This window comes from Solea senegalensis, linkage group LG21, assembly GCF_019176455.1.
Source record: "Solea senegalensis isolate Sse05_10M linkage group LG21, IFAPA_SoseM_1, whole genome shotgun sequence".
Taxonomy (NCBI): Eukaryota; Metazoa; Chordata; class Actinopteri; order Pleuronectiformes; family Soleidae; genus Solea; species Solea senegalensis.
Window position 1 is genome coordinate 9,922,176 of NC_058040.1, and position 23,446 is coordinate 9,945,621.

The window sequence follows — 23,446 nt, forward strand, 5'->3', positions numbered from 1 at the left end:
CTTCAAGAAGTGCAGACATGTAGCTTTTGACATAGGTGACCTACATTTTGTAAAAATGTGTTCTGAGGAACAGTTCACCACATTCATGTCAACAGAAACAAAAATAAATATAGTGGTTCAAACTAACCACTTTGTTTGTTTTTTACGTGACGTAGGTTAGTGTGAGGTTGATGTTTCCATCAGCACTTCGCAGCCGACACACGACAGTCTGGTTGACTATAGGCGTCTATTTTTATCTATGTAGCAGTGGAAAATATGAATTTTCAAGTTTTAATCCAGTTCATCAAACACTGTTGTTGAATGGTGACAATAATGTGAAATGAGTGCAGTTTTCTGTGGAATTAATCAAATTTCTACAGGTTTTATTTAAAAGACTACTGTGTTTTAATCTGTATCTACAAGGTAAAAGAATACAGTAAAAAGGTTTTCCTATTGCATTGGGAAGTTTATTTATTTATTTTCAGTTTAATAACATTTAGGACAAAGGAAAATGATGGTGAATATTGGCAAATAAGAACTAAGAAATGAAAAGCAACACATTTTTGGACAGCAGCAACAAGTGATGCAATTGTGAAATATGATGCATGAATCTTTATAGCATTAAACAATCTTCTGAATTACAGATTATTTTATCCAGATTCAGGCTCTCAAATCCATTTTCTTTTTTCTTTTAAATTTCTACACTGAAGTATGATTACAATGGAATAAATATATAATCAAAAAATTACCCCAAATTTTCAATACAAAGAAAACCCCTACATACAATTAAGTGAAAAATAATATTTGATATGAGTAGAACTGAATGTCGGTAAGAACGTTAATGTTTAGTTGTTTTATTTTTTTTTTTTTTTTCTGATAGATTTTATTGCTTTTTATCAAAATAAATCTCAAACATACAAGTGCGCTCTGTATTCACAAAGATATTAAAACAGGAAGGAAAATACACCACCATCAAAACCAAAAATGACTTCACGTAGCTCACGGCTGTCGTCGCCCCCAAAAAGCAAAAAAGCTTGGAGACCCACCGCCACCCCCAACTGTCACATCAGTCACCCTGTACACATACTGCGCCTTCTCTCATCCACTTAATAAAAATAAATAATTAAATGAAATAAAAATAGATAAACAGTAATATGTAACAGGAATTTTGGTTAAGCAAAAAATACATTTTTTTTTTATTAATCACAACTGCATTGCTATATTTCTAGATATGAGCTATCGAGTAACATTTTTGTGTAAGCGTTTTGTATAATCTACAATCTTTTGTATAATGTGCAGAGCACATTTAAAAGGGATTATTTTTTAACTAGTTAAAAGTTAAAGTTTATTAAAGTTTAACTTGAAGCTGGGGCGCCAGTGACAGATTACTATTTTGGAAAGATTAATAGACGCCAAATTTATATTCAGTGCACAAGGAGACGATTGATGATAAATGATTGATGTGTTTCACACACACACAAACACGTGTGATGGATAGTTTTTTAAACATTGTATGTTAATGAAGGTGACTTCCCAACAACACACATTTTTTTAAGTATGTACTTATATAGTATATACTTGTACATGACTTTTATATATGTATATTATATAAAATAAGATTATTTTAGTTATATCTATAAACAATCCAGCAGAATGTCTCAACATATGTATCATGTCATGTAATATCATGCTCAGATATTTATAGTAATTATTTGTGTATATATATATATAGATATCTATATTATCAGTATTTAACATCATTAGTAATTACTTCTTGTGTTTGTCTGTTTTTCCCTCCTGAAACTTTGGTGCAGCTTCCACAGTCTACACTTTACAAGCCTGTGAGGTCTACAATGGCTTTGATGAAAATGGTGTCTTCTCTCAGATATGGGCTTTTGCCGGCCAGTTTGGCGAGTGGACAGAACAGCGGACACCCACTGGCGATGTTCATCTCGCTGATCGGCCGCTGGAAGGACGTGGAGGTGATGTCGGGGCGGAACGCGTCAATGATGTGCTCCCGGTTGTTTTGATCCAAGAGCATCAGAGTCACCTGAGGAAACAGGAGAACGTAACTATGTTACTATTGTTGTTGCTGTCAAACCATAAATGTTTTTCAATGTACAGTTAACGCAGAAGTTCAATAGTTAATCGTGATGTTTTTAGGTGCATAATAACTATCTGTAGCCACTTTTTATAAAATGAATCAAATGGATGTAAAGAAAAGTTGCTTTCTAGTGCACTGTAGTGCAATAAGCCTGAGGCTTTGTGTTTTCTGTGATCAGATACTTCCTCACCACATACGTCGTGCGTCTCCGGTGTCCACATCAATTTCTGATTGCTATCTGATCGCAAAAGTTGTTCTAAAAAGAAAACATTGCATGTCCTGTGACGCGACTGTCGCACATCGTGATGCTGATGCTCAAACGATGCATCGCGCAGCCCTAATGGACGCCTCTTTGCTTCAAGATGTAGGAGAAGAAGTTCTTTGATGAGCAGAAAACTGACGAAAGCAGAGGAGACTGCGCAGCCTTCAGCGCAGACTCCTGAAGTGGTTTCGCAGGTGGTCAGGGCGCTATCTGATCACAGAAAACCCATTCTCATGCCAGTTGTAAAGGGGGCCATGGTCTCTTCAGTAATGTGAATGCAGCAGCATTTGAACTTTGCAGGAGTTTCAGTTTAGTTGCTGTCTCTGTTTCATACAGTTTATGACTTAATGAAAACTGTGTTGCAGTGATAATGTATGCCAACAATAAGGCAGAGTGACTCAGAAGCAACAGCACTGTTTCTGTATTCACAAAGAGATGCTGCACGCAATCAATGTGATAAAAAAAGAAAAACACAGAGTGTGTGCACAGTTAGTTTTCCCCACCTTCTGACTGAAAGGCCATTTCAGCAGCGCATCAAACCTGCCCCTCATGACGACGAAGAACAGAGAGAGGTGCGTCCCTCGGCCGGTTCCGTCGCCGTTCAGATACAGCCTCAGACACATTTTGTAGCCATATTTACTGGAGTAAAAAGCTGTGACGAGGAGAAAAAAGAAGAGGAATCCAAAATGTAAACAGAGCCTAAAAGCGATGTCATATGAGAATAGGAGTGACATGCACACTCCCTTAAGGAAAACAAGGGTGTAGTTCAGTGGAATTTCCCTCGTCTACACGCCGAGTGTTAAGATCCTGCGAACCACATGAGTTTGGCTCACTCAAATGTTAAGGCTGGGATGTGAGATGATGCGCCACATGATGATTGTGGTGATTGTCTTTCAACTTACCAGGTGAGAACATGGCAGGCGTTCGTCCTGCCACAGCGTCCTGTCTGCGGCGTGAGAAGTCTGTGATTTTCCAGACAAATATCCCATCGTAGGTGCAATACTGGAGTTCTCGCACCAGCTGTTCACTCTCAGAGAGCTGCAAGTCCTTCATGTTCACCATCCTCTCCAGCTGCCGTACCTTGTTGGATAAACTTTCAATCTTCTCTTGGTCTAAACGATGTTGATGCGAAAAAGCCTCCAATGTAACCGAACTGCGCTCCACTTCGCGATTCAGGACGCACACGATGTTTTCTAAAGCGGTCACCTGTTGAGGAAAGACAACAAATTTGAACATTGAGATCCTCACTCAACACAGTAAGCATTAAAACTGTAGTGCAATTCCACACGACACAAGGCGGAGTGTGACTGAAAACACAAAGTAGTGCCAACGACAAGTTTTAGTGGATTCTACTACTCAAACTTCTGGTCAGTCAGTAGTTTGACAGATTAAAGGACTTGGCATGCAAACACAATGTTACATCAATTCTGTTTACAAGGACTAAACTGAGGCAGAATAACAACATAATATGCATCTTTAAATCGACTGGGACTCACCTTTTTTTCGAGGGTCACAGACTGTGAGGAGTATGTGGCCCCGGTGCCCACTGTGACTCCCTCCTCAGGAGCTCTGTACAGGCCCAGACCAGAGTCCTCCTGCCACTCTCCAGGACAAGGAGCATCTGCACGTGCTCGACACAGGGACAGAACCATGGGCAACAGCAGGCGCAAATGCTCCATGGTGCTGCTGTTTTCGTGGTCACTGAGTTTTCCATTATCTATCTGAAAAGTACAATGGAGCCAATTTAGCTGATATTGTAAATAAAACAAAAAAATCTGAACTTCACGGTTTAAAGGTTAGGGTCAGGTTAGGGGTGAGCACCTGTTCTGCTGTAATTCTAGGTGTTGTTGGTTTTCCGTTTAAAGGAAGTTGTGTCTAATGGCCATTTTGATCTTAAAAGTTTTTTGTTTTTTTTAAACACGTTTTCCCAGTTAAAACGGCTTCCTGTCCAAATAGCCAGTGAGCCCTCATCTTTGTTTTATTTTCAAAACATGGGTGTAACTTGGGATGAGTTCAAAATAATCTCCCCTCCCATCATTAGATAAAGTATTTTTTCTCCAGAGAGTAGTTTTAAGGATTTTGTAAAACTATTAACCTCACTTTTTATGTGTCTTCATCTAATATGACAAAGACGAGTTAAGCTGCTTTTCAGACCTGCACTGAAGTCCAGATATGGCTGGAGAAGATTGTGCAGAAGAGCTGTTTGCGAGAACACAAATGTCTGCTAAAGTTCCCCCCTGAACATTCTCCTGCCCACTCTCTAGACAAATCTCTGGATATTGTCTGAGTGAGATCATGTGAAAACACAGCAGGAGGAGCAGCAGTGGATAATCCACAGCAAGTGTGGTGTCCTCCTTCCTGCAGGCTAAAGCCAGGCAGCCACCGCCTCGCTTGGATACTCCTGGGGTGCACCTGACCCACAAATCTCACATTCAGTCTAAAAAATGGCCTTAGTGTTTTTTCCCCAAACGTTGAATCGATCCGTAGTATTTAAATCTATATTTTTGTGCATCTACTAAAGTGAAAACCAACACAATGAGAGGATTATATGCGATGACATGAACATGCATACCACAGATTTGCAGCCCACTTCACTGAATGGACAGGCACTCTTCGACTTGGTACAGGTCCTGGTGTGATCACCGAACTGTGGGCAGAGAGGCCAAGAAAATGTTAGTGAAACTTGTTCAAACAATGCCAGCCTGAGTGTGTATTTCCCGTTTTGAAGGCTAAGTTTATCTCAACCTTCTCTTTGCTATGTGAAGGCCACCATAGTTCCCTGATTAAATTGTTTTGTTGACGTCATTAGGAAAGGAATGGGTGTCGCTATCAGGGCCGGGTCATACCAACTGCAGAGTTCTGCTAGGGTCCACTTGACATGAATTTTGCTATCTGCTCATCTTTGTGTTGGTCCACGCAAATCCAATGAGGACAAATGTGCTACCACCCCCAGCTTCATTCTGCACTGACTGTACCACATGGCCCTTTGCTCAAGGACAAAGAGGGTCATAAAACTCAGTCTCTAAAGATCCCTTATCTTTCACACATCAGTGGGAAACCCACTTCAGTGGTCACTTTGTGACATGTGACCCCATGTAACCAACAATACAAAAGCCAGGTTTCTCCTCCTTTCTCTTCTCTTCTCTTCTCCATCTCACCGGAGGACACAGGCTCCTCTGCTCTTCCCTTCAGGGATGAACTGAAGATCCTTCAGCACAGAGCTAAACAAGGTTCCAGCAGCAAGAGAATCCTCTCTGCTGATCTCCAAGCAGGCCCGCTCATAGCAGCCAACCAAGGCTCCAGAGCCAGGTTAGCTCCAACTAGCTAACTTTGTAAGGAGGAACCAGAAACACAGTCAACCATCTACCGTTCCTGGACCAACAGACAGCCCTCAAAAGGACACTTTTGCATCTTTTAAGGACTCGGTAACGTAACTGAGCCTAGCATAGCATTACACTACTTGGCTTAGCATGGATGAAATGTTGTACTGAGCTTACTGGCTCACACAAAGTGTCGTTCTAATGTCTAGATTTAGGTTAATATGATGTTAGTAATGTCCATGCTTCTTAGCTTTCAGCTCTAGATGTGCATACTTCTAACCTCTCACCTAACCTGGCATCTCAGTTTACAAAAGTGGTTAACAAAGAAACACAGCAGCCATGCGGTCAAGAAGCCATCTTTGATTCCGCCATCTTGTTGTAGTTTCTTTGTCCATCGCCATCTTGATTTGTAGTCTACCTCAATCTGACATGACCATTTGACCTGTACACACACAGACTTACTCTCTCTCTCTCTCTTTCACACACACACACACTGTATATATTTACATTTAGTAGATATTATTGTTTCAATCTTTGATGTCTTTTTAATAAGTGTTTTCTAAAATATACAGTCTGGTCTGATCAATATTGCACAAGTGTGTGTGACAACAGTACAGGCCAAAAGACCATCATGGAGTCCACTGTGTTTCCAGGTACTCCATAATGTTGCTGGAACTCATGTCCCCCTTCACAATATGTGCTGCAGTCATCTTGAAAACAGGTCGAACAACCCTCTGGCGGCCTCTGCTGGTCATATTGGCAAGTGCAAATGCGGAAACACAAACAAACAGAGCCACTAAAAACAATACTTCACTCCCAATCCATGGGGTGAAGTAAAAATGAAGGCGATTGCCTGGGGAGAAATTGAATGTGAGATGGAGTTTGCAACATGTATAGAGTTCTCGACTGACACGGTCCACCCGTGACAGTCAGCTGATTGGGCAACAGAAAAATGTCACTTCCTTTTTGCAGCTTGTTGTGACACAGCCACAAACAGAGGGGAAAAAAAAAAAAAGGTTGGATGTCCTCCATTGTTGTCTGGTGCACCACTGCGACACCACTCTATGTGTCCATTGTGCACAGCCCCCACCAAGTAAAGGTACTGTTCTCAGTTGAAAAGCAAGCCTGACCCAGAGCTTGACCATTCCAAACCGTACCACAATGGAAACACAGCATTAGATGTTACCAATGCAAAAAATAGATCAAACCTTTTCTCTTGGGATCTTCTTCTTGCCACAGTCCTTGCATTGTAAAGGATACTTCAGGCAGATTTCATCATGAGCCTAAAATACACAATTGAAGGAGAATTTTAGTTTGCATCCGTCTAAAAGAGCCGCAACCGGCAGATGCTTTACTCAGCCCAGTCTCCATCTCTGACCTTAATTTCTTTAAAGTTGAACGTCATCTTGCAGTACTTGCAGTTGAGTGTTCTCGCCTCACACTCTCTCTCATCGTGTCGCTGTTTCTCTGTACGGACGACCCAGGCTTGGCAGGCCTCGCACTGTATTTGCTCAAATTCACAGCGGCCTTCATGCTGTGCCTGCAAATGGAGGACAGGTTATTTATTATCGTCAAGCCTTGGACTACTTCGCCTACTCTAAGAACAAAAGCAACCCGTGAAAACCCATGAAACCCAACCCATGAAATGCAGTCAATCATTCATTCATTCATTCATAGACAGTTTGTGCTTCTCACGCAGGCCAAATGTGTTGATTAATTATCCATCATTATCTGTCAATACCCAAGCACAATATGAGTTTAGCTGATGATCCAAACAATACAGTTTTTGTCAGTCATATAAATCCAGTTCCACACCTGTTGTTAAAATAGCTAGCATGAATGAAGTTAGTTAAGTGTAAATAAACACCTCCGGCTACACCCAAATATTTATGTGGGCGAGTTGTGGAAACATGTGGAAAAACAAGCTTTTTTTTTTTTAATACCTTATCATTAGTGCATGAACAGTCAAACAATTCTTTATCATTATTATTTATCATAAATAATGATAAAGAATTCAGATAAAAAGGGACAACATCTGACCTTAAAACATACAAGATACAAGGCTATCAGAGATGGCAAACTTCACCCCATTCACGCAACAAGCCTCTGTCGGCCTCTGTTGGTCTTATTGGAAAGTGCGGAACCACAAACACACAGCCACTCCGTGTTGTGAAGTAATTACAAGGTGGCTTGAGAGCACAAACCTCCACTAACACTCTAGTGCCAACAACCAACCTCTTTTTTGCTTTACATGTTATTACATGTACATATTACATTCTTTACATGCTGTTCTCATTAACACAGAAACTGTTGTAAAAACGAACCATTACCCAATCTGGACCTGCGCAGTGATACCTCTTCGTCGATATAGATACAAAATATATCAGAATATCCACCCTACCTTCATTTTAAATTATCCTGCTGACAGACAGCACTGAAAACCCCAACAAAAATAATAAATAATAAAACTTTTTTTTTTTTAAACGGAAAGGAAAATAGTATATACACAATATTTGACACAACTTTAAAAGGGGCGTGGCTTGATAGTGAGGCGGAGTTTTCTCACCCTGATGCCAGTCCCTTTCACAATGACTACCAGCAGCAGGTTGAAGCCACTCAGCAGGATTCGCAGGTAGGTGAGCCTGTTTTTCGCTCACTTTCAGACGCTACATTTGCAAACCACAACGTGAACATCCAAATTATTCTTTAACCAGCTTTTCGGGAATTTGTCCAATTCCCAAATTCCCGTTTTCCAGCTTTGTAAGACTTCGTTTTGGGTGTGTACGGCTAGTTAATAGCAGTGTGGCTCATTCAAAACCAACGCTGACTCAGACGGCTGCCCAAAAGGGTGTCACAAAGTAGTTGTAACCATTTTATCAACACTAATAAGACTACAGCGTGCTTTGATGACAATGACTATAGAAAGCAAGCACATGTTTGAGAGGTTAATTAGTGAGCTAAACCAATCACAGCCACATTTTCAAAGCATGCAAAACAATTGTCTTGTGTCTCCTTTTTAGACATGTTTACTGTCATCACACTGTCATCACACAACATTGCCTGTACTGAACCTCAACTGTCACAGGAGTATGCATTCAATAAAACCATCAACAGAAGACAGCCACTACAAATACACAGAATTTCATAACAAAACTTATCAACTTGCTCAACACTTGAGATATTTCCAGAATAATTAAAATTGTCAACAGACGCCACTCATTCAAACACACACACGCCAGACAACAGACAGTGTTTTTGATTCTGAAGGGGCTTTTCTGTACTTGGACAAACCACAGAGATGTTTCTGTTTTGTGTCTCAGTCAGTATGAATTTAGTAGTTCCCTTGTAAACTCCAAAAGCAGCGGTTTCATTTTCGATCAGCAGTCAAGTCTCACATTGAGCTGCCTTTTATGGCCCTGGTACTTTCCAACTGAGCTGTTGATAAATGAGTAAGATAGGGACTTTCCAGACCACGTTAAGTTTCACTTCCTGTTCCTTGCAGCGGTTGCTGCAGTGCTTGTAACATGACTACACTGTTCAACATTTTTCAGCAACAATGTGAAGTGAACGTTCTGGATGTTCCACACTATTCTGGAACATCTATCAATTACCAGGACGAGAAAGATTACAAAGTACTGGGGTTTTGTGTGTGGTAAATTAATGAAACTAGTTTAGTATGGTAAAGAAGAAGAAGACACAGGAGTCGACACGTTTTTTTTTTTTTTTACTTCACCTCATACTCTTTTATTGAGCCTGTCCAGTTGCAGCCCTGATTCAAACACCTGGCCGGCAGACTTGCAATCTCTCGTCCTGCTGCATTGTCAGGAAATGCCTGGTGGAAGGGCAAATAACAAAGGGGTCAGTCAGTCAGTCAGGAAACCACAAATGCAGCCCACTCTGTCTTTGTGCGTAGCTGTGGTGAAGGAAATCCCCATCAGTAATGGCAGTCTCGTGTGGGGGATTGGAGACATACATTTCCTTAAAAAGAATGGGAGTGAGGGCTGCTAAACTTATTACACAGACGAAATATCAGATAACTATGTTGGCGGCAAACTGCAGACTTCAAAGCTTACCTCATTACTGTTGAGAATGGACGTAGGCTCCTCAAACATTTCCTCTTGGCGACAGGCTTCACAAGGCTTTGGCCCAGAACTACCAGACAAAACAGTTTTGTGATGTTATAATTGAAATAAAAACACAGCTGGTTGACAGTTTTCTGCTATGAAATGGATGAATCATTAACTAATGCAACAGCAGTGAAAGACACAAAACATGCAATTTGTATCCTTGTGTGGGAAAATGTATTGGCTTCTGCAAAGGTTTACAACAAATAAATGACTAAGCATTACAAACACACACACTATGAAGGTCAAACATCTTCTACCTACAACCTGTGAAAAAACACCAAATTCACAGGCGCATCTTGTTTTGAGGCATAGTCGGAAATTCCCATTTAAAAACACAGATTTCACAGGTGCTTTTCGCACTCTGGTACTGGTACATTTAAGATTTCAAGCCTCATTAAGCTGATAGGGTCCAACACTTTCACCTTACATCCAATGACAATGTCAATGCATATGTAAGACATACGATGCAAACCAATGTATTATTAATGAGAGGTTGACCGATTTTTGGGTTTTAGAAGGCCAATGATGATGATAGTTTTAGAGCCATTAAAATATTCATGACAGTATTTAAAAATATTGTTTTATCAATAATTGTACAGCGAACCAGCAGCACACACACTAGCTCACACTAATCTTATTGCTTAAGGTTACTGACACATAATTTATTGTCTGACATGTTAATTAATGTTGCTGGATCTGGAGTGAATTTGTTGAATGATTCACTGGAGCCAAATGTCAAATTGGTGCCGATGAATCGGTCCATCTCCATCTCTATCTCTGTCTCTATCCAATCAATTCACAATGCATAAGAACAACACCGAACAACCAATGAGTCAAAGAAACGGGAAAAAAACCACAATGGACGCCTTTAGAATCAGTGAGCCAGATCCTTGGGATTCACTGACATCTATATTAGAGTCCAGTCACGAAAGATGAGCTTGTGTGAAGTAACTGATCTTGGATGCAGCAAAAACAAAAAAAAAACAATAATCCCCAGAGGCAGCAGAGGTAAGAACTAACGATGTGCTGAAGCATGTCCAGTAAGAAAGTAAGCATTAAGGTTGGAAGAGGATTTGCATTTCATATGGTTGGTGGTGGTCGGTGGAACTCCAGTGTACCTGGTGAGGTGCTTGAAGCAGTAAACGCAGAAGCGGTGGCCACACTGAGCCTGAACAGGCTTCCTCAGGACCTGGAGACACTGCTGACATTTGTATTTATTCTCCATGGGCACTGACAGGACACTCAGGGGGATCCCTGGTAAAGAGTTCACACAGTCCAACGAGATCCGTGCCATTGTTCTCCATCAATCTGGAACTGCCTCCTGTAAGGGATTACCACACACAGCAGATATCATGAGCCAAAAAACTTAAGTGCAATTAGAAGAGACAGAACATGAAACAAAATGTTGTGTTTACCTAGACCCAAGACCCAAGGCCTCTGACTTACCAGTAATGATATTCTAGTTATACCTGTCAGGATTATACTTATTGGAAATGTCAGCATATGGGGAGGGGGGGGAATTCTGCTGCTGCAGTGAAAGTGCTAAAGTTCAAAGAAAAAAATCGAAGGCTCGTTCATCATTGTGAAAATGTGGAAACTATAGGTCAGTGAATATGGATTTTTCTATGTCTGACGCTGCTCTTCAGAAATCAGTGAAATCAGCTAATGGCTGATATTTGATGTTGAATTTTCTTTCTTTCTTTTGCTCCGTCTTATAAAACAACAATTTTAGCACTAACTAGGAAACTTCAGCGCTGATGTAAATGTGGCATAGCATGAAAAGAAGATGTTAAATTCTTGCAAATGTCGTGAAACTAAGCCGTGTGTGACTAAAATTACAGATGCTGAGCTACTTTGATGTAAAATACCATATGGTATGATATGGGACACACAAAAGTGGTATAGTAGTTGTATTGTTTGCAGACAAGGTGAAATTACATGTTTATCTGTTTAGACCGTTCACCTTCTCTGCATCGTCTACATGATGTGGGAGACATGCTGATCTGGCAGAAAACCAACATCCTGCTGCAGATTTATCTCATAAGATGCTGTAGATTGTAAACACGGCACGCACAGCTAAAGTACACTAGTTATTTGCTAATACTTTTATTCCATGTTACATAAAGAGGTAATAAACCAGCTCTTCCTAAAACCTCACTGAATATTATTAGTTATTTTGCCCTTATAAATGTATACAAGACACTAACAAATTAACAAAAGATGAACTGTTATCTCTGTCTAAAGCCTTTGTCTGGACTTTTGTGAAACGATGCAAAATATGACCGACATGTTAGCATGACTGTCGCCTGACACTGTAAAAGAGATGCTTATCAAATCAAGTTGCTGGTTATAGCACTACGACATGTTCAGTCTGTGTGTCATATATATTTTATTGGGTAACGACAGAACTTTTACAAAGTAGAGCGTTTTAAAACGCTTCTCTACAACACAAGTTCACCAAACACCATTGGTCCATTTACAAAAATTAAAGTTTCACAAGGACCCAGCATTGGTATTTGGTTCCTGATAATTGTAATTTACCGAGTAATAATTGTGCTTGTGTCACCATCTCGTGGTGATTCTGTATACTCCGACAACAACCATAACAGAATCAGTGAATCGCAGTAGGGTGTTTAAATATTTAATATTTAAAAATGCATATCTGTGCTTTACTCAAAAATTACTTTAAATGCAATTGCATCAAACATTCTGTTAAGATTTATAACATTCCCTGTTATAGTGCCACCTGGTGGAAGTATCAAGAATGACACTGTTGGGAATTGATGGCTGTGTCATGAATAAAACAAATATACCTGTGTATTGGCATTAAATGTGTGTGTATGAGTTCCTATGAAGATGTAAGCATTTGTTTCAGTTATATCGAAAATGAAACCAGAGTCGTGTTCAGCGCTGTCACTATGTTGTAAAGATTATCACTGGAGTTCAAATTTGAGTATACAACTAATTGAATGAAGTTCAAAGTTCAAAATATCTAGAAAACGCTTTGCTTTTGCAATAAAATTTGCTAATCAGTTGCATCTTTTAGTTTGTAGTGCAGTTTCTCCTTCTTAACACTGTGTGTTGGAAATTAAAAATGATCTCGAAAGTGTTCTTTACTTTCATTCAATTACCTCAAGTCAGACAAACTAAAAAACAATATGCATATATTAGGTGAATTAGCTGTTGTGGCAATACTTTCATCCTGCATTAAGGAGAATCTGCACACTTTCATATCACCAACTTATTCTAGAAATGTTTGCTTTATAAAAGGTTTATTCCATTAGCAATTCATTCTGTGCTTCTGAAACAATGGTGTTTTTTCCTGCACATATCCAGAAATATTCCTACATATTTCCACCAAACTTTGTTTCACATGCAGCACATATAAAACTGTGAGCTTGTGTAGGTGGTGCAGTAAAAGTGACACATTTCAGGCTGCTGTGACATGAAATTGTAACCTTTGAAACACTTGTCTGCTTGGTGGCAGGAGGCTAAAGGTTGCATGATCATTTGTGGTTCTAATGAAGTGAAGTGTGCTGTATGAAGGGCAAAGAGATTACAAGTAGTTAATAATTTGGTTTTGGGAATTGACAGTGACACTGTTTTTGCTGTGTGTTTACTAAGCTCTTAGTTGACTTGGCTTAAAGGTAGAAAATATCCACATCTCTTTAAAGCCATAAGAATTAAACAAATATTTGAATATAAATGCACACGTATACTGTGCTACGCAGACTATTTGAATGTACAAAGACCAGCAGCCAACTTTTACATCTCATTTCCATATTTATCTGCAGGGAACATGTGTCTGCAAGAGAACTTTAACAACTTTGTTATGCTTGTCACGAGTCGAGACAAGAGTCTCTCATGTGAGCATATGACCAGTGATGCATCCTGTGACCATTCAAACTAAAAACAACATGATCTATTAGAAGGTCTTTTTCTTTCAATAGGGTCTGAGCTATTGTTCAATAAGAATATACTGTATATTATTCAATATATGATTTGTGTGTGTATGTATGTATGTATATATATATATATATATATATATATATATATATACATATATATATACATACATAAATACATGTATATACACATATATTTATTACATACACACTGTGCAAATACACACAGCTCTTGATTACACAGTTGGTAGCTTTTCTTCACCTTCCACTCAGGACCAAAACTTAAAAGGTATCTGCTTTTTATTGTGACTATTATCAACATGACTAGATTTTTTTATTATTATTGTTACAACTTATTTCTCCCTGCCCTAGTCTCAACCAAATCACTGTACAAAGCACTTTAACTGTGTTTAAAACATTTTTGACACACTCCTAACTATTACTGATATTGTGTTATCCTTTCTAACAATGATAAATAATATTTTTATTAGGCTTATCTGTCTTTTATATTTCACATGAACATAGCTTGAATGTAGTACTTCAAATGAGCCCCACCTTTTAATCATCAACATTTGGTTAACTTCCAAACTCTCTTGACTATAGATAAGTAATTATTGAGCTGTCATTTTCCACCTTATGTCACTCATTATCTCAAAATGTGAATACCTGATTTACACAGGAATGGGCTTTTAGTTTTGTTCAACTGACAGATAGTAATGACCTACTGACTATTTTTTTTACGCAAGATCCTGTCATAAACCTCTACTTCCACAGTCACAATCTGTCAGTTGCAGCTGTTGGAACATGTTGAAACACCAGCAGAGCAGGTTTAAAAACAGCAATTATCCAGTTACTATTCACACAGAAACTGTTGGTTAGTATGTGTTGCCAAAATAAAAGTCTCTTTACAACAACAGAAAGAACCACACATCCTAAAAACACCAGCAGAACTTATGAAATAAGAAGTGAAGTGCCATGAAAGTAGCCTTACACTAAATAAAAACACAAACTAAAACTAAGCTGTAAATGAAGAAAAAAAAAATACAATTATAACGAAATAATTAAATCCCCACAATCATCAGTTACGTAAAGTCTGTGGAAAAACAAACAGCCACAATGGCAGAAAGAAGTCACAAACAATGACTATGATGATTCTCAAACCCAGCACAAAAAACGCCCGTTCTCTCCGCTATGTTACGTCAATGCTCGTCCTCTACTTCTACCAGACTGTCTCGAGGAGAAATTTTACTCACCGAGGTGGTAACGTGCGCCTTTTTTCTTATAGTGAGGCATGTCGGCCTATCCGAACTATTTTTATGAGATACACCCTCGTCCTTGCGCGTACACGTCAGCATCAGGAAATGGGTATTTAAACAGCGCTGCCTGCCAGTAGTCAGAGAACACTTGAAAGGTTGCTGAACTCCTACATTTTTACATTTTACCTTATTTTTTTCAGTGTACAAATGACTGGACCTAAGGAATTATATAACTATCTACGTGTTTAACTTTACCTCATGTTTTTTACTACAACTTCATGCAGCTAGTTTACAGCTGTCCTGTAACTATGGTGTTAGCGAGTTAACTACTCGGTTAGCGAACTGCAAACCTTGTTACTCGATTTAAAACACACATGCACAACCACACTCGACTTCCACTGACTAACCTCGATGTCTCGGTAGAGCCTTTGTCTACACACAGGAGATAAAGGTGTTCTTGCATGAGAAGGACAACTCAACCTTACTAAGTTGTTTACGAGTTTCTATGTGGCGCTTGTTTTTTTTCATAAGGCAGCTCAGAGCGGGGCGGGTACTTGAGCTGCTGTGCGGTCCATTTCTCGGGGCTACGCCGGTGTTAAAAACTAGTATATAAATATAAATATCGTCGATCAACGCATGCGCGGTGGCGTTCACAATGTGGCTGCCCGCAAGTAAACCTCTTCAACGTTGGTTCAATCAACGGCACCGAGTTCTGACCTGTAAAGGTACGACTTTTACACGCGTGAAGTGTTGCTTTATGAGAAGAAATAAACCGGCACCATGTTTGTTTTGGCTAATCTTGATTATTTAGAACCGTGTTAATGTAAATGATGATTTGTGTGAAAGTTTAGCCTGCTAGCATAACATATCGTCATTCTGTGTGTTTGGAGCACGAGCTGGAAGTAAGCGCTCATTTGTTTTGTACCATATATTAGGAACAACTCTGACCTATATCAGACCAATAATGATTATATAGGGTTGATCCTGTCAGCATCGCTTCTTTGAACATTAGAAATAAGGAGCAGTGGCGTGCACAGATATTTTCAAGGGCAGGGGCGAAAGCTAAAAGAGCACCTACTGCGGACAGGTGCCACTAGTATGTTGAAGGCAGGCATGTCCAAAGTGTGACTTGGGGGCCAAAGGCAGCCTGACTTTATGCACCTCCACACATTATTGTTTAATTAAGGAAGTTTACTTGCGTTTTTGTAGCAATGTCGTCATCTTCTTCAACCCTTGTGTTACCATCTGTCGCCAACGGGATTTGGCATGCGTGCATCTCATTACTGTCATTCCTTGACTGTTTGTGATATCTATATAAATTCAAAAACTATGGACTGGCGATCACATGTTTGTGACGTAAGTTTTTTTTAACAATTCTACAGCCCTAAATTCAAAATAAATCCAGTTGGCCTGATTATCATGATGGTCATATTTGTTATTAGGGGAGCATTATGCTTTTAAAATGGCTGAAGAGATAATGTATCAGCACAAATGTGTTGATAGTAAATATGTATTTATATGTGTACATAAAGTTATATCTGGTAATGTGCCATCCCTATACATCCAGCCAACCACTATATTGTCTTGGTCCACTAAATGTTGTTCCACCTTTGCCTCAGCAGTGTGTGTCCAGCAGTTGTGCATTAGCAGCAGTCAGTTTACAGAGTCCTGCTATGATGGGCTGTATCCCGGACACATCCCCACCACCCCCATCCAGAAAGCACTCTTGGCCGTCGGGTCAGGCGTGGCTGCACTACAAAACCCCTACAGACACGGTGAGACTATATTGCCAAAATATAGAAATTATTTTGAGGGGAATCTTGCATAGATTGCAACCTAGTTAAAATCATGAATCCTCTTTAATCACGTCATGGAATTCAAAAAATTCTTTTGGCCTTGTGACATGTCAAGCAATCACGAAGATGACTTGTGATTTTGATGTCTCTTGAATGTTTCAGTGAAGTAATGGCATCCAGGAATGTAATCAAAACATTTGCAAGGTTTTTCCTGGATGCCATTGTCACATGCTTCAAAATGATTTGGAAACAGAAAAAAGACAAAAAACAAACTGGTTACCACCAGAGGAAGCTTGTTTACCACTGGTGCTACCACAGTTTGAGAACCATGGCATTAAAACATAATAAAAGAGGGTACAATATCAGGAACAATCACCAAGAAACCAATATTTTCCCTCCAAAAGATCTCCCCAGAAACACAGATACCTCTACCATCACTATTAAATACCAAAGTTCACCTATTTAGTTCTGCTTTTAATGTGTAAATAAACATATGTGATGTGTTTTATATTTTATAATGTGTAATGTAATAATTTTATGTTTGAGAATCTTCAAAAGCTCTCTAAAATGAAATGTATTAATCAAACTAATGTAAGCAATAAGCGCTACCTCAAGATTAACAAAAATTAATTTTTACACTGAAGGTTTGGCAGCAACAAAAGACGACATGTTTAAAAAGTCTTTATTGTATATTTAATTACAGACATGGTTGCAGTGCTCGGAGAGACGACGGGACACCTAGCGTTGATTAATCTCAGGGACAGGATGCGAAATGACCCTGAAGGCTACACCATCCTGATGTAAGACATTGTTTTAGCACTATTTGGTATAATTCAGATTTTTTTTTCTCCTGTGATAAAAATTTTTTTCCTGCTGGATATTAATTGGTTGTCGCAGGGAACGACCCAGGATCCGATTATCTACACTTGATCTGAGCAAGATGTCCTCACTGCCCGATGGCTCCTTTGGGAGAGAATACTTCCGTTTTCTAGAGGACAATGTGAGTGTTTGATGATGTTTGGGGAGTGGGATGAAAATCAGCTTCGAGTCATAAAAAACAAGTACAGTTTTGTTGTCTGAACCAAAACAGGGTCATTTCACATGACTCATACACTTACTTCATCCCATGATCTTGATTGTATCATGTTTTGTCTCTCATCATCTCATCTACTTTCCTGTTTTGCAGCATGTCACTCCTGACTCAAGGGCAGATGTGAAGTTTGTGGACAATGAGGAGCTAGCTTATGTCATACAGAGATACCGGGAGGTCCATGACCTGTTGCACACCTTACTGGGCATGCCCACAAATATGCTGGGTAAGTCTTCCTGAATTCTGTGTGTCATTGAATAATTTCCTTCCATGAGTCATGGACACTTTCATAAGCTCACTTTAGTAGGTACGCAGGTAGGGCTGGGTATCATTCAAAAATTTTCGATACATACCTTCATTTCGATACCGGTTCCTGATCGATACTTTTTTCATTACCAGTTTTATAATATCATTTCTAAAAAAGAAAATTACATTACACATTATCGAAAAAAATCCATCCTTAGTTTTTATTTTTGGAGTTTTAACACAGTTAGTTTACATTAAAAAGGAATAAGTCAAGGATCTCATAGAAACTTACGGAGGTAAAATCGATGTCTTATCTCCCTATTTGACATTAGAACACAAACATAACAATAATTTTTTGTATTATTATTACTCAAAAAACATAATCTAGGCTGTGATAATCTAGGCTTAACTGGTCAACAATAGCAACAGTTTACTCACCTCCACTGGAGAAAAGGGCTGCAAACCTTTAACAATAAAGTTGTGACTGTGGCACTCTCCTGTTTTTCTTTACTCATTTTCCCTTTTTCTGCCGGTGTGAACAGATTCACACTGACTGGCCTTGTCCTCCTCCTCACATCTGGTTCAGAGGCTACTGTGAGGACAAGATGAACATAACAGTGAGCTGTTTAACAGCTGATGCAATAGATTTTAACAGGCTAAGCTTTCAGTTAGCTTTTCATTTAGTTAGTTATATAGCCATAACATAAAACTACACACTAATATCTGTGGCCAGCGCACTGTTCTTTGCTGTGGTGTGCTGGGGGAGCAGCATTGGAGCTGGTGAAACTAACAAACTCAACAAGCTGATAAAGAAGTCCGGCTCCATCACCGGCTGAGAACAGGACACCGTGGAAACAGTGGTGGAGAGGAGGATGCTGAATAAACTGCTTTCCATCATGCATAACCCTAATTATCCTCTCCACCACATCCTCCAGGCCCAGGAGAGCACTTTCTCCTGGAGATTCAGGAAGTAATTCCTGCCATCAGCCATCAGGACTTACAACAACTCTCTGTAAATTACTGACTGCTCATTTGCACAACTGCACATTGTCTCTTCATGAGATCCGTTATGCCATTGTACTCCTTTATGCCATTCTTTTATTAATGCACTATTTTTTTCTCACTGTTGTACATTTTATGTGTTTACTTTTAAAATATATATATAAAATATATTTTTTTGTATCGTATTGCTGATGTGTCAAAACAATTGAAGCAGGGTCGGGTGGTGGTGATTTTAAATCAGGCCGCTCTGGCTCTGTAACATCCACAGTAGAGCTAGGAGAGGAGGTGGATGGCTACACTCTTCTTACATTCTGAGCAAATTTCTGCTCTGAGGTTGATGCCGTGCGTGTTCGGGTGCTTCGTTAAATTTGACTTGTTGCTGACCTTAGTGGCGATATCTATTTAACTATATTAGCACTATATTAGTATTACTTTTGTTGAAATGGAGCTCCACTTTTGACCTCGGTGGCCTTTTTAGCCCCTTTGTCACAACACAGATACATGTGAACCCTGTCTGTGGGCGTAACAGCATTGTATTCTTCCTGCACACCGCAACCACGTTTAACGTTACAGCCAATCGCCGGCAGAATTATCAGATCTTGATCACGTGATTAACTCTGAAGGTATCGAAACTTGGGACCGAAAAAAGGGCATGTTTCGATGCCCGATAGTATCGAAGCATTTCGGTCGGTGCCATAAAAGAACTGAAGTTCGGTACCCAGACACCTGGTGTGACCCTCCGCTTCTGCAGCTCTCTTTGCTCAGAGAACAGCTGCTCACTGGAAATTTTCTGAATATTCTCTGTAAACCCTAAAAATATCAGCCCAGCCTGTCTGGCACCAAAATAAAGATTCCACAGACAAAATCACCTAAATCACTTCTTCATGTTGATGCTCACTTGTATCTAGGGGTGGTTCACAACATCGATTTGGTGTTAGACAGATATTGTGATTTATTGTTTTATGCTTGTCTTGCAATATATTGATTGTCACAGAGCGTTGATTTGTGATATTATTGGTTTCATGGGCCATGTATCACGTATCGCGGGCTACCCTGTGATTCCCACCCCTACTTTGAACAGTAGCAGGTTGTCTTGAAGCTGGCAGTATTGGTGATTAGTATGTGAACTTTGCTGACATGACAGATGTCAGCAAATGTGTCTCTCTGTCTTGGTTTGTTCCTGTCCAGCTGTCTCTGCAGCTGTCTGCTTTTGCAGTTCATCCCTCTTTCACAATGTTAATGGGAACTGTGTTTTGCTGACAAAAAACTTTATTTAGTGTCACAGTGAACTGGATTGGTCAGGGTTTTACCACATAAGTTGTTATTCACACTGTAAATCTGAAATAAATTTTTCCTAAATAATTTGCATGTTGGTTTATTTCTGCTGCTGTTTCAGGCGAAGTGGCAGTGAAATGGTTCGAAGCTGCTCAGACAGGGCTTCCCATGTGCACTCTCGGAGCTGTGTTGGGGCCACTCCGGCTAAATGCAAGGTACAATACCTGTGGTTTTATGACTGTGTTAGTTTTACAGTACATTTTACGTTTAGTAAGGTCTGTGGCAGTATGATCAGCGGTAGAGTTCATCATCTAAAACCTAAAATAACATTGTCCACCCGGCGACAGGCAATGATTGAACGGAATGTGTTCATATGAGTACACTTGAAGGAGTGCAAGGAGAGAATAGACTGATCCATTTTTAAAATGGCACAGATTGTGAACTAGTCTCAGGTCTTTAGGCTTCACTAATTTTCAATCAGTCCCTCCTCCACCTACGCACAGCTGGTCAGGTGTGGATGTAGGGGTTTTCCAAAGCTATTCAACTGTCTCCGGTTGAAGAAGCTGGTAGCTTTGTTTTCCAGGTGTCATGATACCCATGAATGGAGCTGTGTTTGATGCGCACACTCTCCTATTACCAGATCCTTTCAGCAAAGAACAGAGCACATGTCTGTAACCAACCATGACGTTTGGCAGTGATCAGCCTGGTATTTATCTCCCTGAGTAAAATGTTTATCGTTGAAAGATCTGCATTAACTGAAGCCGTAATGGAATTAATCATTAGCTCAGACGGAGCTCTGATGTTGACTGATGTTGCAACTAATAACATCAGTCATACTCATACTCATGTGAGTGTACACAAAAAAATCACTGTTACCTTGACAACCACACCTCATTCTTCTCCTCATATGGGGTTTCATGTTAGTGATTAAAGCTGCAGTGTGTATCTCCAGGTGATTTTTGTTGTACAGGGGTGGGCAGGGGAGAAGTATTTATCCCACAAACAATGATTGACTGGGTATTTTGAGCAGTAGAATTCACTTTTCACACGTTTTGTGGGAATTTCTTTGGGTTTTCAGTCTTCCACCTGTGGTCGTCTCACAAAACCAGTGAAGAGTTGCTGTTGCCTCCTCCTGTCTTGTTGCATCCTCTTACCAATATATTGCCGGAACTCACTTAGGGTGCTTTCATACCTGTTCTGGAGGCATATAATGACCTTTTCACAGGTTGGTTCGTATTCCAAAAACACATCAGGTAAGCTGCCTATTATAGAGCTCATAGACTCTTTTCAACGTGTAGCTCAAACTATGTTTACCAAAGCTGTTGGTCGTACCAGTTCGTTGGTAAATGCAGCTGGATGTTACTCGTAAGTTGTGTACGCACTGCAAACTAACCGCACCGAGCTGAGACTGCCCCTCTCTAGGTGGTCTTTGTGCCAGAACGGCGTGCGAATGCGGTGTTCACACAAGTCCATCAGAACCAATCTAGGAGAGATTGGTTCCCCCCCCCAACAAGGAATGAAAGCACCCTTAAGGTTCAATGCGATGAGCCTCAGCTGTCCTTTCTAGACTATAAGAAATTATACTTGATACAGAGAAGATGTGCTCAAATAAAGACACAAGGAACCTTTGATACCAATGGCGAAAAAGAAGGTTTAGTCAACATTATGCAAGTCGTGTCTGGTTGAGTGAGACTCAACAGGATGCCACCTCCTTACATAAAACATAATCACTGGAACATGAGTCAGGAACATTTTTCAAAACCTTGGTCAGGCATATGATACTTGAATGAAAACAACATTAGAGACATTGAAACTGTACTGCATAACTTTTGAATGTGAACCGAAAGCTACACCAAAGAAAGTACAACAGGCAGGTTTACATGTAATCTACGTGCTGCAGATCATTAACTGCAGTGCTAAAAGAACAATGGCCTATTAATCATTCTTACCTGTAAATCATGACTCCTTCCTCTTATTCATTACCTGTCAACTTCACAGTTTCTTTTTTTTTTTAAGGAAGTGGAGTAAAATGGATTAATTGTGGCAAGTTTCCTCTTCCCTGTTGCATCGTACTGAACTTTCCCATCCTTGTGTCACCCTCTCATAGCCGTTTACAGACTCTGTTCACGACTTTGGGGCCCTGGGCCCTGCTCAACGGGCGGCGGGCCCGCTGCGTCCTCAGCATTTTCTATGAGAGACGGTGGGAGCAGAGCCTCGAAGACCTGCGACAAGAGCTCAACATCGAACCTCCTCCAATCACGCCAAGTGCATCCAAAAAGAGGAGCACCTGAGAGTAACTGTTCAGGAATCACTAGACAAAAAAAGTCCTCAAAGAGAACTAACGAGAGTTGGAAGTGTGACAATTTTAGATATTAATTAGGAACTGAGGAAGTTTTATTCTTGCCTAAACTTAGGTTTTGTTCCTTTTCACATACCATTCATCATTTTGGCTGAAGTTATTTTAAGGAGATGTTGGTGGAGAGCCGTTTTGGTTCAACAGGCCATATTTATTCACTGTCTGATATTGAGAATATGTTTTTGTATAAAGATTAAAAAATAAAATACAAAATGCCTTTGATCATCTATGAAATATAACATAATGTTAATGTCCAGGTGTAAAAAAAAAAAATCAATATTCTTCTGACCACTTTATGGTTATTGGAGTCATTGAATGACTGAGAAACAGTAAAATGTGAAGCAACAGTTGTACAAATACTCGTGAGAAAGGAACAGATGCTGCTGTTTATCTTATCTTTTGTCAGCGGGTGAATAAAGCCTCTCCTTTTTACAGTAAATGTGTGCAGCCTGTTCATCAGACTGCAAGTCACCGTCCAAGGATTTTTATCTTTTCTACTTAGAAGCAGTTGCCTTGTATGTTTTTACAGTGTATACATTTTTGGAATTATGGTAAATGCACAAGTGTAATCTCACAGTTACTTCGAAAAATATAAATATTTTATGATGTATTTTACATCAAATAAATAAAAGCCGGTTTGCGTTTAATGCAGCATTTTGTTAATTTCCTTACTACTGGAATTAGTTTTTTTAACATGACTCTGTTAATGTTTGTTTGTCTCTGTACGT

General features: G+C 39.7%; 2 protein-coding genes across 5 annotated transcripts; one reads left to right on the forward strand and one right to left on the reverse strand.

Annotated features, from left to right (window-relative positions):
* Positions 1–424: 424 nt before the first annotated feature.
* Positions 425–15,426, reverse strand: traf2b (Tnf receptor-associated factor 2b). 2 transcript variants are annotated; one of them, XM_044011776.1, is made up of 11 exons: positions 15,361–15,426; positions 10,911–11,113; positions 9,739–9,817; positions 9,399–9,497; positions 7,044–7,205; positions 6,874–6,948; positions 4,918–4,992; positions 3,842–4,066; positions 3,248–3,551; positions 2,849–2,997; positions 425–2,029 (listed from the first exon to the last, which is right to left on the reverse strand). In XM_044011776.1, exons 2-11 carry the CDS (start codon positions 11,084–11,086, stop codon positions 1,811–1,813), a joined length of 1,563 nt encoding a protein of 520 aa, XP_043867711.1. In that variant the 5' UTR covers positions 11,087–11,113; positions 15,361–15,426; the 3' UTR covers positions 425–1,810. The 2 variants fall into 2 exon arrangements, with proteins under 2 accessions (XP_043867711.1, XP_043867710.1); XM_044011775.1 differs by lacking the exon at positions 15,361–15,426 and adding an exon at positions 14,951–15,014.
* Positions 15,427–15,448: 22 nt separating this feature from the next.
* coq4 (coenzyme Q4 homolog (S. cerevisiae)) lies at positions 15,449–23,157 on the forward strand. Of its 3 annotated transcripts, none has more exons than XM_044011777.1 (7): positions 15,449–15,678; positions 16,573–16,728; positions 17,453–17,549; positions 17,647–17,749; positions 17,936–18,065; positions 20,484–20,577; positions 22,470–23,157. In XM_044011777.1, the coding sequence occupies exons 1-7, from the start codon at positions 15,609–15,611 to the stop codon at positions 22,651–22,653; spliced, it is 834 nt and encodes a 277-aa protein (XP_043867712.1). In that variant the 5' UTR covers positions 15,449–15,608; the 3' UTR covers positions 22,654–23,157. The 3 variants fall into 3 exon arrangements, with proteins under 3 accessions (XP_043867712.1, XP_043867713.1, XP_043867714.1); XM_044011778.1 differs by having other exon boundaries at positions 16,576–16,728; XM_044011779.1 differs by lacking the exon at positions 20,484–20,577.
* The last annotated feature ends 289 nt before the right edge of the window (positions 23,158–23,446 follow it).